This window comes from Podarcis gaigeae, assembly GCF_964106915.1.
Source record: "Podarcis gaigeae genome assembly, chromosome: Z".
Taxonomy (NCBI): domain Eukaryota; kingdom Metazoa; phylum Chordata; class Lepidosauria; order Squamata; family Lacertidae; genus Podarcis; species Podarcis gaigeae.
In genome coordinates, this window is record NC_139691.1 from 7,551,136 (window position 1) to 7,566,032 (window position 14,897).

Genomic DNA, 14,897 nt, shown 5'->3' on the forward strand with positions numbered 1-14,897 from the left:
CTTGACAAATTTTTTGTATTGGGTTCTAACAATTCTGTTTCTAATTTTGACCTCTCCTTCTGAAATCCTATTTTCCTGTCCTGCTTAAATGTCTCATTTATCTGATGGTAATGCAACCAATCTCGAACTTTGAACTTTAATTTCTCATAACTCTGAAGTTTAACCTTTTCACCATCTTGTTCTAGAATTTCACAATATTTTGGCCATTTAGAGTCCATATTAAGTTTTTTCACCGCCTTAGCTTCCATTGGTGACAACCACCTGGGAGTTTTACTTTCCAACAAATCTTTGTATCGAGTCCAAACATTGTATAATGCTTTCCTAACAATATGGTTTTTAAATCTTTTATGCACCTTTGCCTTGTCATACCATAAATATGCATGCCAACCAAAATTATTGTCATACCCTTCCAAATCCAAAATGTCTGTGTCTTCAAGAAGCAACCAATGTTTCAACCAGCAAAAAGCTGCTGATTCATAATAAAGTCTTAAGTCCGGCAGGGCAAAACCCCCTCTATCTTTTGCGTCAGTTAAAATCTTAAATTTTATTCTGGGCTTTTTGCCCTGCCAGACAAACTTAGATATGTCTTTCTGCCACTTCTTGAAACAGTCCATCTTGTCCAAAATCTGTAACGTCTAAAATAAGAATAACATTCTAGGCAATACATTCATCTTGATAACAGCAATTCGGCCTAACAAGGAAAGTCTCAACCTAGACCATATTTCCAGATCTTTCTTTACTTCTGTCCAACACTTTTCATAATTGTCCTTAAATAAGTTGACATTCTTAGATGTTAAGTTCACCCCCAGATATTTCACTTTTTTCGTTATTTCCAAACCTGTTTCACTCTGAAACCTCTCTCTTTCTTCCATTGTTAAGTTTTTTTCCAGCACTTTCGTTTTCTGTTTGTTCAATTTGAATCCTGCTACTTGACCAAATATCTTAATTAGTTCTAATACTCCTTTAGTGCTAGTGTCTGGCTGTTGCAAAGTTAATACTAGGTCATCTGCAAATGCCCTTAGCTTGTAATGTTTAACTCCGACCTGAATTCCTTTAACCAACTGGTCCCTTCTAATCATATTTAACAAAACCTCCAGGACTAATATAAAGAGCAAAGGGGATATTGGGCATCCCTGTTGTGTACCTTTTTCTACTGATATTTCTTCCGTTACCACATTGTTTACAATTAATTTTGCTTTTTGTTTAGAATATATTGCACCTATACCGTTTTCAAAGCCTTGGCCTACCCCCATCCCTTGGAGATTCTTCTTCATAAAGCTCCAACAAATATTGTCAAAGGCTTTCTCCGCGTCCACAAAAATCAAAACAGTCTTCCTGTTAATATCAACTTTTAACAACTCCAAAATGTCTATAATGTTCCTCACATTGTCTGACATATGTCTCCCTGGGAGAAAGCCAGCTTGGTCCTTATGAATCTCCCCTAACAACACTCTCTTCAATCTTTTTGCCAAAATGTCTGCAAAAATTTTGTAATCCACGTTAAGTAAAGATATAGGGCAGTAGTTTTTGACCTGGTTCTTTTCAGTCTCTGTTTTCGGTATAAGCGAGATGAAAGCCTCTTTCCACGATTCAGGTGCCTTTTTCCCCTCCAAAATTTCATTGCAGACTTCCTTCAGTGGTTGTATTAACCATTCCTTCAACACTTTGTAATATCTAGCAGTCAAACCATCTGGTCCTGGTGATTTTCCCAATTGCATATTCTGAATGGCACCCTCTATTTCTTGTTCTGTTATTTTCTCATTCAGGATCGTTTTACTTTGTTCTGAAACTTTTGGTAGTCCATATTTTTTAATAAATTCTTCTATTTCTTGTTCGTTAACTGGCCCTTGTGCATACAATTTCTTAAAGAAGCTTTGAAAACAATTACTTATCTCATTAGGTTTGTGGATAATCTTCCCATCCATTTCAAGACTTGTCACTGTGTTCAATTTCTGCCTCTTTTTCAATTGCCATGACAGAAGTTTCCCACATTTGTCTGCTGATTCAAATGTCTTTTGTCTCATTTGCTTTATCTTCGATAATGCCTTAAATTCTTACCCAGAGGGTGACGATCAACTTTGCTTGGGCAGAAAAGAGTCTTGAGATATCCGAGGCTTGCAGTGCAGTGGCAGAGATGGAGTCTAGTGATGTGGTGGATGTTTTGCTCTTATAGGGGTTGGTATACCCACGGCTTTTTTTCAACTGGAACTTGCTGGAACTCAGGAAGGTGTTCATGGTGAGTTCTGGCGCCTATTTTTTTAGAAAAATAGCACTGGGTATACCTAAATAAAGCATTTGAAAAGAGGGCATGGGTGATGGAGGATGACAGAGGCTATGCTTGATTTAGGCTGCTTATTACATTATATGTTAGCAAATTTAAACAATAACAACAAATGTTGGGAAAAATACACAGTAAGACCATTCACTCACTCACTCACTCACTCACTCACTCACTCACGCTATCAAAATGAGTTTCTGCACTTAGGCAGGAAGAACCAGATGCACAAATACAAGATGGGGGACACCTGGCTTACTAGTAGTACATGTGAAAAGAATCTAGGGGTCTTGGTGGACCACATGCTCAACATGAGTCAATAGTGCGATGCAGCAGCAAAAAAAGCCAATGCTATTCTCGGCTGCATCAACAAGAGACTATATTGGATATTAGTGAGTATATTTTCCAACTCACAAGGTGCCCAGCATGCTCCTCTGTGTGCGTCACTCTGCACAGTGTTGCAAGGCCTTTTGGAGACAATCACCGATGCAATAAACTCACTTCACACCCATGGTTCAGGCAATAAAGTTTATTGCTGGTTTGCAGCTTAATGGTTCTGTACATCATTAGCCCATAAATTAGTCACTAGCATGCTGCTGGGACAGTCCACTTCTGAAGATGGTTCTCTCCCTCCCAGCAGAGAGAGCAGAGAGAGAAAAGAACAAGCTCAATTCTTTCTCTCACTCTCTCATCCAGGCCATAAGAACTCTGCGCATGAACATTACCTCATGCTTCTGACCTTGAAGCTACCTGCTTCTAGATAGTTTACATGACATGGTGCAGATAAGGAATAACTACTGGTTTCAGTTTCATATATATCAACAGTCTAGTGTCCAGCTTAAGGGAAGTCATCGTCCCACTCTATTCTGTCCTCGTCAGACCACACCAAGCGTGCTGCCTTGAGTGCCTGGGGCATGCATGCATGCATGCATGTGTGGTGTTGGCAGGCCCACAGCATGCTGATGTTACTTGCACACATCATGCGAACGTACCAATGTGACATGTGCACACCCCGCAGTGTGCACATGCTACCAAGTGGAATCGGGCAGGGGGTCAGCCCCTTCATTTAAAATTTGTGGGTGCCTGGAGATCCAGGGTCGTGAATGGTTGCTGCCTATGAAGCACACCTGGAATACTGTGTCCAGTTCTGTCCACCACAATTTAGGAAGGATCTTGACAAACTGAAATGTATGCAGAGGAGGGCAGCTAAGATCAAGGGTCCAGAAGCTAATAATTGAAGGAGCTAGTTTATTTAGCCTGGAAAAGAGGAGACTGAGAGGAGATATGATAGCCATCTTCAACTATCTGAAGGGCTGTCACATGGAAGATGCCAAAAGGGTTGTTTTCTCCTGCTCTGGAGGGTAGGACTCCAGCCAATGGCTTCAAGTTACAAGAAAGTAGATTCTGACTAAACACCAGAAAGAACTTTCTGACAGTAAGAGCTGTCCGGCAGTAGAACACTCCTACTAGAGGTGGTGGACTTTTCTTTCTTGGGTGTTTTTAAGCAGGGTGGATGGCCGTCTGTCATGGATGCTTTAGCTGAGATTCCTCATTGCAGGGGGTTGGGCTAGATGACGCTTGGGTCCCTTCCAGCTCTAAAATTCTATGATTCTGTGATATGTGCTTAAATATGCACATTGATGGTGAGCTCCTTGATGGTGGTTATGTCACGTGTGAACATAATAGGAAGAACATAGGAAGGAAGTCATGGGTCATCCAGACTTCCTTTGGGGCTGTTTCCAGGCACAGGTCCACAGTTGAACATGCCGTGTCATGTCCATGTGTTTCCCACCCTCCCCACAAACCCACTCTCTACCGCTGAATCGGAGCAAATGCAAATCCGCAGAAAACCTGAACTGATGTTTGTTCTGACTCAGAAATAAAGAGTGGCTTTTCATAGAGGAACTGCCAGGGCAAGAAAATAAAAAGCTCTTACACACAGTGCTTTAAAGCACAGACCTTTGCCTAGAAAGCGTTGGGCAAAAGGTAAGTGTTGTAGCTTGTGCAGAGTTTCATATTGGCTTCTGTATGTGTATTTTAAAGAAAGAATAAAAGGGAGGAACAATACAGCAGACCCCGAGGGATCTAATTAACAGCTCCTGTTTCTTGGAGGGAAAATCCAGGTTTGAAGCTGAATGGCGGTGTCACATCTCAAAGAGGCGGCGTCTGTCTGCCTTCCAGAGTACATCTGCAGAGTGTTCTTGGACGAGGTTGGCGGCAGCCATCCTCCCAGACAGCAGCCTTGCTGAACGTTCCTTTGCTGAGTGTAAGTGGCTCCTAAAAGCCAAGGCACCAGGCTGACTGCCTCGCGGCACTCCCTGGGCAGCCCTGTTAGTTACTTGCACCTTGTGGTGGAGAGCCAATGGTAAGGGGAACTCATTATTGCATCTGCAAAACCATAACAATGCACTCGAGCAACTTGAAAGCACAATGTTTTCAGTCTATCTCTACCACCACCAACAGACAAAGAAGGTCTGGACAAGACAGAATGCCAATAGGCAAAGACTGGAGCATGTAAAATAAACGTAGCAAAAGTAGGGATGGTTTTGCTACTAAGCTTGCCACCTTCTGGTTTTAGGAAATTCAAAGCATTTTATGGTGAAGCTTAAACTGGAAAGGGGTGCCTCTCATTATGAGAGAATCAGCATTCATTGTTTAAAATGCTGCTGTTGTCCGGGTGCAATCGTAGAGGTGGGGGTAATGTACTTGTAATCTGTCCTTTACTGCAAGTTGGGACAGTATTAGCCGCTCTAGAGTGTGTTTTAAAACAAAGAACGTAGCAAATGGTTCATTCTACAACAAATCACAGGGAGGCAGTTGTATCACTGAAGAGTTGTATCACTGAGGTTTCCCTCTCTCCTTGCACACACACATAAACACACAATTTCTCTTTTACACAAATGCACCCTTCGCTTAATGTCTCCTACCACCTAACACTGTGCTCAGATTCTCTGCCCAGAGCGCACCCAGATCATTATTTTTGAGTTTTCTGATTTCTTTCTGCAGGGAGAATAATTTCATCAAGGACTTTCCCCAGTTGGCTGATGCGTTGATGGTGATCCCGTTACCAGTTGAGGAGCAATGTCGTGGTGTGCTCTCTGAGCCACTTCCAAATCTCCAGCTGCTCACAGGTAGGAGACTTGGACATAGTTGCAACTCACCTGAGTTCTAGGTGGAGGGGTAGTTCTTATTAATGCCCAGTTGGGAAGGAAACAGTTTAAGCTGCTTGATGGAGTGGTCACTGCCATGTGAAAAGTGCAGGAGAGGCAGAGCCAATGGCAGCTGGTCTTTCAGCAAATCCAAATGCATAGCGTTCCTTCTTTCCCTCTGTTGCAGCCCGATGGAATAGCTGCTACAGACTGACAGCTGTACATGAGCCAAGGGAAACTGGTCTATTGGCAGAGACCTGCTTCTTCGCCTCTCCCTTTGCCCTTCCCACAGATGCCACAATTTTTGTGGCTGGAAATTACGTTTTTCTGGATAATTTCCAATTCTTATCCCATGTTAAGTGATGTTTCTTCTAAAACACACACCCTGTTGGTGCCAATAAGCATGGCTCTGTCTTCATCTTGCCTGCAGCCTGTTCATTGAAGAATCCCAGCAGTGACTATTGTTATGAGGCTGTGATCTCTGTTACTGCACTCTTCATAATCCCAAAGTTTGTGACAATGAAATAAGCCTGTGGGAGCGTAAGTAGACAGCTCTCTTCTCTGGCCACTTCCTGCCTCTTGTGCTCTGACTCAAAATTATGTCTTCACAGGTGATATCCGGTATGACGAAGCCATGGGCTACCCCATGGTGCAGCACTGGAGGGTCCGAAGCAACCTGTATAAAGTAAAGCTAAGCACCATTGCCCTCTCAGCAGGTGAGAACAGCCACATTACAGTGATGATTGCAAGCTGGGAGACAGCTGTAGTTCTTTGCCAGAGACTTCTGCTGCAACTTGCAATGGTTGCAATGGTAACTTCTCAGTGGCAGTGTTTGAAACTCCCATTGTTCTAGGAGCATTTTGTGACAAGGAATTTCATTAGTGCGAGAAGTTTCTGAGCTTTGGGTGCAGAACTGTGCCTAAGATTTCAGGTTAAAACTGCAGAGTGGAGGAAAGGAGGACCTTTTTCCACCTCCCCACTTCCAGCTGCTCTCTGAAGACTGGAGAAGACACCCTCTTAATAATATTAGGGGGGTGGGCAGGGGAAGGACTAGAACATGTGAAAAATGAACATAATATTTTGGCTGCAGTTCATTCATTTTCACCTTTGTATTCTTGTTGTAAAAACGTGCACCTAAACATTCCATCGCTGCACCCATAGTGTAGGTTTAAGGTGCCATTTAGCTCCTAGATTTCATGTCTCAGCTTCTAACATTGCTCAGTAGTGATACATGTGTCACACACATCCATCAACTAGCTTCCTAAAAGACTAGCAAAACACATGCCTGGTTATTGATCAGGGATGGGCATTTCAGCAGTTTCTGTACACATCTGCAAGGGAAGCAGCATTAGGGATACAGAACAGCATATTGTAAGCTTAGAGCAGATTCACTGAAAATAATTGACAAGACTAACTTAGGTCTGTTAGTTTCAGTGGGTCTGCTTAGGTGGCTATAACCTGTAAGAAGCTGCCTTATACTGTGTCAGACCATTTGTCAGTATTGTCTTCATTGACTGGAAATGGTTCTCCAGGATTCCAGGGTCTCCCCTGGGGACTGAACCTGGGATGTTTTTCATGCAACTCAAGAGCTTTACCTCTGAGCTAAAACCATGTCTTTAACAATGATTTAAGAGCCTAGTCCTCATGGTTCCATTTAGCTCAGTATTGTCAACCCTGACTGGTAGTGGTTCTCCAAGGCTTCAGGAGTTCTCATTGCCAGCCCCACCTGGAGATGCCAAAGATCTAGCCTGGGATCTTTTGCATGCAGAGCTGATGCTCTACCACTGAGGAATACCCCTTCCCTAATAAAGGATCATAAGAAGCGGCCATATTCTGGTTCAGGCTGTTTATCCATCTAGCCCAGTAATGTCTAGTCTGGCTGATCTCAGGCACGGATGGCTCTGCCTACTAAGATTCTTTCACATCACCATTTACTTGGTCCTTGTAACTGGAAATGACAGTGATTGTCCTTGTGGTCTTCTTCCCGTGGCCTTCTGCAGGCAAGGCCTATTTTCAGTAGCAGACAGTGAGATGGGGCAGTAAAGATGCTGCTGTGTAGGGGGAGGGGCAAGGTGGTGTCAAAATTGGTGCTATGCAAACACACCAACACTGTAATAGTCCATGGAGGAGAGGGCTATCTGTAGCTAAGCTCTACCTCCAGAGGTGAAAGCAATAATGCTTCTGAATCCTAGGCGCTGGAAACTACAGGAGGGGAGAGTTGCTGTTGCACTCAAACCTGCTTTTTGGTTTCCATGGGCATCTGGTTGGTCATTGTGAGAGCAGAATGCTGGATTAGATGGGCTATTGGCCTGATCTAACAGGCTCTTCTAATGTATTGGCTCCACTGTGTGTTTGCCCAGCACTGATCTCTCCACTTGCCCTTCCCACTCTCCGTACTGTCAGAAAGTCAGGCAAGTGCTGCTGTTCCACCCTTCTGTTGACTGCTGTGTGTGCTCTACCACTGAGCTACAATGGCTCCCTCCAAGGCTAGGGTTATGCCAGGCCTCTATCTATAGCATTCTGCATAGGTTGGCAGCCAAAGCAACAGAAACACTAGGAATGTTGCTTATCACAAACAAGAATGTGCTCGGTTTTTTTGTATTTACCACCCAATATCTGTGTAAGGCCATTAATTTCATGTTCCCATTTTTTAGATGAGATGCCTGAGGCTGAGAGTGACTTGGCTGAATTAATCAGCATGTCTATAACATAGCCGAACTCAGGTTTTCTGAGTTCTCTTATTTTTAAGGACAACACTGTCTGATTCTACTTATAAAGTACGGTCATCAGACACTCTTTGCCTAGCTGTGACATCAAAGTCTTATGGTGATGGTTCTTTAGCCCTCTGCACACTCCCACCAGAAAACATGCACTATTCTGTGTTTTACACAGTGCATATTTACATTGTGCAACTTGCACACATGGGAGAGAGTAATGGCCACCAACCTCGATGGCTTTGAAAGAGGATTAGATAAATTCATGGAGGTTGAACTGTTAGCCATGAAGGCTACACTCTGCCTCCACAGCTGGAGGCAGTATACTTCTGGATCCCAGTTGTTGAAAACCACAGGGTGGGGATTGTGGTCAGATCCTGCATGTAGGTTTCCCAAGGGCATCTGGTCAGCCACTGTGAGAACAGGACGCTGGACTGATTCAGCAGGCTCTTTTGCCTTATGGTGTTGTCCTCTATTGTCCTTATGGTGTTATCCCATTCTCTGGAATTGGTTTTGGGCCTCATTTATCTAAAAGGCAGCCCCCCAGAGAACCGGGTGGCAAATACTCACTGATCTTGCTGTGTTGGTTGCTGAAATGGCTGCATTGAAGGTCACAGTCTTGCAAAACAGGTTCAATGGTGTAGGCTTGAAGGTGGCCATGTGCAGAGGGGTAAAGAAGAGCAAGCTTCACCTGAGGAGTCCTTACGGAAACAGCAGTGCACCCAGTTCTTGAATCTGCTTGCCAAGCACCAAAACTGGAATTTGTAGGAGAAACAAATAGAGAAGGAGGGCACATTGAGCAATTCAATTGGTCAATAGTGTATGTGAATGGTATTCCAGGTTTCCTTCTGTTGCATTGTTTCTTAACTTTAAAAAAATATAAAATAAAATCTGTGACATGCCTCCTCCTCCTCCCTCTTGGCTCTTACAGGATTTTTTAATGTCCTGAAGATCCTGAACAAGGACAGCAGCCGTGAAGAACTGCTCTACTTCATTCAGCAGTATGGCTCCCACTACATAGCAGAGGCCCTCTATGGATCCGAGTTCAGCTGCACCATCCACTTTCCCAGCAAGAAAGTGCAGCAGCAGCTCTGGTTCCAGTATCAGAAAGGTAAGATGCTCCTGGAGGCTAGCAGAAGTTTTCTCGCTTATTCCCACTTTGCTTTGCATATAACGAGTTCTACATATTTCCTTCTGTTGCATGGCTGGGGAGTGGGCTCCTTTCCAGTGCAGGAGCCTGGGGCCACCACTTTTTTTCTTCTCCCAGATGCACACCTCTCTCCCCCCCAAGTCCATCTGCGCTCCTTGATTTCCGCCTGCAAGGCTTTCGCTTGCTGTCCTGTTTCTGAGCCCAACGCGCTGCGATCCTTGTCATCTGCTTGCCAGCCCTCTGAAAATTGCGGAGGGTGATTTGAGTAGGTTTCTATAAATGTGACATAATTGAGCTGTCTGGGAATGGTTCCGTTTTATCGCTTGCGACAATGACGGTCTTTAAGGAAGTATATTAATTCAGCAGCAGACTCATTGTGCAGTGCCATAAATAACCAGACACATCATTAAACAGGGCAATAAACTTTGGGACTTTGAAGTGATACAATTAGGTTATATTTCTAAAAGTTCAGCGATTTGCAATAGCCGGCTTGTTTGCCGCCTCCAGAAAACTACATGGCCACCTGGTTTTTGCAGCTTGCCTGCCACTTACCATTTTCAGAAAGTTGAGCCACACTGCTAATCCCGGTCCCCTGCTGGTTAAATTGTATAGCTTGTTGTGAAAACAAATCTCCAGAAATAATTGATCAGGGTCCATCAGCATAAAACTCCATTGTACATGAGATAAAGATCCTTCTCAACACTCTGTTTGTTGGTGACACAGGATGGAACTGCAGTGCGCTGGAATTGGGGGGGGGGGGTTTGCTCCCTAGGGACATTTGCCTCACTCCTTATCTGCTGGTTTATAAGGCTATTAGCTATGATAGCTATCTACTGTCTGCAGTCTGGGATTGGGCTGTGCATTGCATTCAGGAGAAGAAATGGAACACTGTGAGCATAATATACTTTTAAAGTACATTTGAAGCATATCGTCCCCCACTCCCAAGAATTCCGGGCACTGTAGTTTGTTACAGATTGATGGGAAATGCAACTCTGTCGGTGATAAACAGCAGTGCACATAGTTCTTGGGTGGGTGGGGAGTGTTTCAAATGTGCTTTAAAGTTATTGTGCATAGGCAAGTTACTGTGCATAGGCAACCTGATGCAAGACAGTGCAGGTGAAGCTGGATGCAAAACAGTGTGACCCTCCCAACCATTTCCTGGACAGTCTTTTCCCCTCTGGTGTTTCCCTATGTGTTGTGTTTTGTATAAAATTCATTCAGAATTCATCTAACCCATTTGCTTCAGTCTTAAACAATGATAAATGACAACTTGCTGGTGCTGCCTGACTAGAGAGTGGGAAAAAGTGAGTGTGTGCTCCTCTTCCATGTCATTGATCTTACCCACTGTGTGATTTCTGGGGAGACTTAAAAATTGTTGATTATAATGATGGTATGAATGAGTAAACTAGACTGAATCCTGTAGGTTAGCAGTGCAAGTTTGTGTAGTAAATCCAGTGTAAAGTTCAGCTTGGTTGAGGGATTTGCGCTTCAGTGAATTCCACTCAGCAACTTTCTTTAAAAAAATATGTAATGTCCTTTCCCACAAAGAGAAACCTTTACTTTTCTGCATCTCGCTTCTTTACTGATGACAATACAGCAGCGGTTGCCAGTGTGGCGCCCGTGGGCACTTCAGTGCCCACAGAGGTGTTCCTTGGTGCCCACAGGGCTCTCCATTCCCAGTGACCTTAAGTTTGGAAGAAGAATCCAATAGGATAGTATTTGTGTGTGGTGCCCACAGTCAGTTCTCCAGTTTGCCAATGTGCAAAAAAAGGTTGTCACCCCCTGACCAACAGAAAGATTTATTGTAAAGTATACAAATAAGCATCTTTGCATTTTGCGTCAGGGCAGGTTGTTGTGGCATTTTTGCTTTCAATAACCTGGCTTTCAAATAATGTAGAGTTCCTTCTTGGGAAGTAGCGTAACAACTGTAGCTGAGAGGGTTTGTGAGTGTTGAAACCAGGTTATTGTTTCTTTGCTTATCATTTTTTAATGTCTTATTCTTCCACAAAAGAGCCAACCATTGTTATCTTCTCTCCACCCACCTCACCCCCAACCTCACAACAATCATGTAAGGCTGAGTGTCACCTAACAAAGCTTCATGGCCGAGTGAGGATTTTAACCCAGGAGTCACTGCTCTAACTCCTATACCACACTGGTCCTCAGTTATATACTAGTTGATTGAAACCATAAGACCAAGACAACAAAACACCAATGAGTGGTCATGTTTCTGGTATCTGCCGTTCTGTCATCTAATTCCGCTTGCATTGCTACACCAGTGTGAGGGCAGAAGGAGAGAAACTACCTTGACCTTTTTTTAAGGAGAAAGAATTTGTTTGGGGAAATTGCAACATTTCACTGGGGACAGCCATTACACTAGCTACCGTCTGCCTCAACCATACAGTACATAAGCAGCTGTCCTGGACTGATTTATATTGCCTACTCTGAGTAGCTCTCTCCATGTTCTTCCCATGTTTGGAGATACTGTACTGGGGATTGAACCTGTTGCTGAGCCTATATACCTTAAGCAACACACCAAAGGAAAAGGACGAAGAGTTTCAAGATGGAAGATTAGTGGAATGGCTGTTGTCATCACTGAGACACATCTCCACCTCTCTAAACCAGGGATGGGGAACATTTAGCCTTCAAGAAGTCCTCCAGTTACTATCATCCTTGACCACTACCCATGGACAGAGGGGTGAGGGGGGTGGCAGGGAGTTAAAGAGTCCAGCACCTGAAGGGTTACAGCAGGCTTCCTCAACCTCGGCCCTCCAGACATTTTTGGCCTACAACTCCCATGATCCCTAGCTAGCAGGACCAGCGGTCAGGGATGATGGAACTGTAGTCTCAAAACATCTGAAGGGCCAAGGTTGAGGAAGCCTGGGTTACAGGTTCTCCAACACTGTTTTAAATTCATCACACAAGATCTACCGATATTGTAAAATGCTGTAAAACAACACACTTGGCGACAAAGATGTCACAGCTGAGCCATGGGACACCCCATTAGTTCACCATTTAAGCACAAAATCATGTTTATATAGGTGTGCTGAGTATATCCTCAGAAATTGACCCTTGACTACAGCCTTGACTACAGGATTAATTTCCCTGAGATTCAATGCCCAAGCTTGAGAGCTACCACTAAAGGTGTGTGTCCCTGATCTAGGTGAAGATACACCTTCATTGGAAGATTCAGAGAAGAGCTATAACTCAATGGTTGAGCATCTGCTTTGTCATTGTACACAGTACTGAGCTTGATGGACCAGTGGTCAGAGTCAGTATAAGATAGATTCCTCCACACCCAAAACACGTAGAGAAAATATGAATTCTTTGCTTCTTAATGCTTTAGAGGAGATGTGGGGGGTCTTCTTAAATAGCCCTACCTTTACCTAAAATTTCTGCTGCAGCTGCTGCAGAAAAGAGAGAGAGATTGTGTTCAGGCTGCTTCTCTTTGTGTTTAAGAAATAATAGGAGCCAATACAATAAAGGAAAAGAAACCCCTAATATCTGAGTAGCAGGGAGTCAAACTTGATGAAGTTACCCTGTGTACGCCCACAGGAATTTCTGTTTGCTGCTGTTGCAATTACTGCATCTCCTAATAGCACAAGAGAGAATGCTTCTGTTTCTTCCCTACCTACCAAGCATAATTTGTTTTTAAGACCTTGTGAAACAGACCTGCTATTAAGGGGGAGGGAGGAGGCGAGAGAGGAGATGAAGTGTTTTTAATAACACCAGCTTTTTCTCTTCTTATTATTTTTGCAGTGAACATTTAATTCAATTTCCTCTCTATTACTCAGCCTTCTAAAAACACAATGCACTCTCAAGCACACAGCCAGAAACAAAAGGCACAGCAAAACACATTTGTGAAAGTGACAAAACAGTTACCCAGCTGTTTATTAATCCACATTACCAATAGTGAATGTGGGTGAATGAGTGCCTATCAGTGTTGAAAGCGAAACAGGGGCCACCCCTACACCAAACTCAAAATGGTTTCTACAACACTGAGGTGTGCCTCCCTGCATACACAGACGTGTAGACATTTTTAAGTTAAGAGAAAGGTAATGGGATGAGGTGTGTGGAACCAAATGTAGCCCCAAGGGAGCTGACCGTGCTCAGCTGTCCAGAAGGGAGACAACACTTCATCTCAGTTGAAAGAGGAAAATGGACCCAAGGAGCAGAGGCATTCCTGTTAGGGGCTGAGGATGATTCAACATTTGTTTGAAATTAATGGATCTGTGGTACATTCAGATCATTATCATACTACTTTAAGTGCTCATCACTTCCCCCAAGGAATCGGAAGCTTGTTAAACTGCAGTTTGCTATTCCCCTCACAGAGCTAACAATTCTCAGAGTGGTTTAACAATATTTTTGTAAACTGCTTTGAGGATTTATTACAATTGAGCAGTACTGTCAAAAACCTCAGAACTCAAACGTAATCCATTCCGAAAGACCACCTGACTTCCGAAACGTTTGAGTTCAGAGTCACGGTTTCTGATTGGTTGCAAGAGCTTCTTGCACTCAAGAGGAAGTTGCGTCAGACGTTCGAGTTCCAAGGAACGTTTGAGAACCGGAACACTTCCGGGTTTTTGGCGTTCAGGAACTGAGACGTTCGGCAGCAGAGCCGTTCGAGTTCCGAGGTTTGAGTGTATATACATTTTATGAAAATAATAGTAATATTTCCCTTTTCCCTGGGAACTGTGGTTCTGTGAGGGGAACAGGGGTCTCGTAACAACTCTCACCACCCTTTTTGTTGTTGTTTAGTCGTCTTAGTCGTGTTTGACTCTTGGTGACCCCATGAACCAGAGCATGCCTTGGAAACTCTCACTTTCTTCTCAAAGCTTCTCCTTTTTTATGTCCATGGAGTTTTCTTGGCAAAATACTGGAGTAGTTTGCCAGTGCCTTCCCCGCTCAACACCCTTAGCTTACTACATTTCCCAGGATTCTTTTGGGAGAACCCAAGACTGTTTCAAGTTGTATGATCCTGTTTTAAACATGTAGCCCATGTGAATCATCACTCAGTAAGAACTCTGGCTTAGCAGCTGCTTGCAAAAGTGATTCTCTCCTCACCAAAGCAGGAAAGGCCAATTCAGAGAGTTCTGCTTTGCCAAGAGAGGCACGTGGACTGCAGCTGGGGTAGAAACGTCCTGTGTCCTCCATCTGTGCTGAAAACAGGACAGCAGAGCAGATGCAAAGAGCCCACCCCCCAACACACCATACAGCGAGCATGTGGGGTGGACCTCCGTGAATCACAAATGCACCATAAACTAAAATGTGCTGTTCCTCTTCCCTCTGCCCATTTGCTGTCGGGAGAGTGGAACAGATGGTGGGCTTTGCTTAAACTGCAATGTGGCTATTTGGCTAAAGCCAAGGCAGTCAAGTGCTCTGTCAGCAGAACAGAGTGGGCTTTAAGTCCACTTAAATGAACCTATGGCTTTCCCAAATGCTCTCTGTAGTGGGATATTGACTACAAAAGATGCTCCCTGGAACAGCGTATGCGGCAAGTGCTTATTTATAAAACACAATATTGCTTCTGCGAATCAGTCTGGCACAGGCTGTGCAGCAGCAGCCAGCTCATAAAAGCAAACATTTCAAAATGGCAAATAATAATAATAAAA

The 14,897-nt window shown here is 43.8% G+C and overlaps 1 protein-coding gene across 5 annotated transcripts in view; it reads left to right on the forward strand.

Annotated features, from left to right (window-relative positions):
* Window positions 1-14,897, forward strand: part of ASTN2 (astrotactin 2) — a 661,500-nt gene that overhangs the window by 481,988 nt on the left and 164,615 nt on the right. For 4 of the 5 annotated variants that reach the window (XM_083721626.1, XM_083721627.1, XM_083721629.1 and 1 more), the window contains 3 exons: window positions 5,282-5,406; window positions 6,036-6,140; window positions 9,070-9,249. In XM_083721626.1, the coding sequence (XP_083577752.1) occupies window positions 5,282-5,406; window positions 6,036-6,140; window positions 9,070-9,249 (410 nt within the window). Of the gene's footprint in view, window positions 1-4,703; window positions 4,967-5,281; window positions 5,407-6,035; window positions 6,141-9,069; window positions 9,250-14,897 lie in introns of those variants that run through there. The other variant, XM_083721628.1, reaches the window with a different exon arrangement.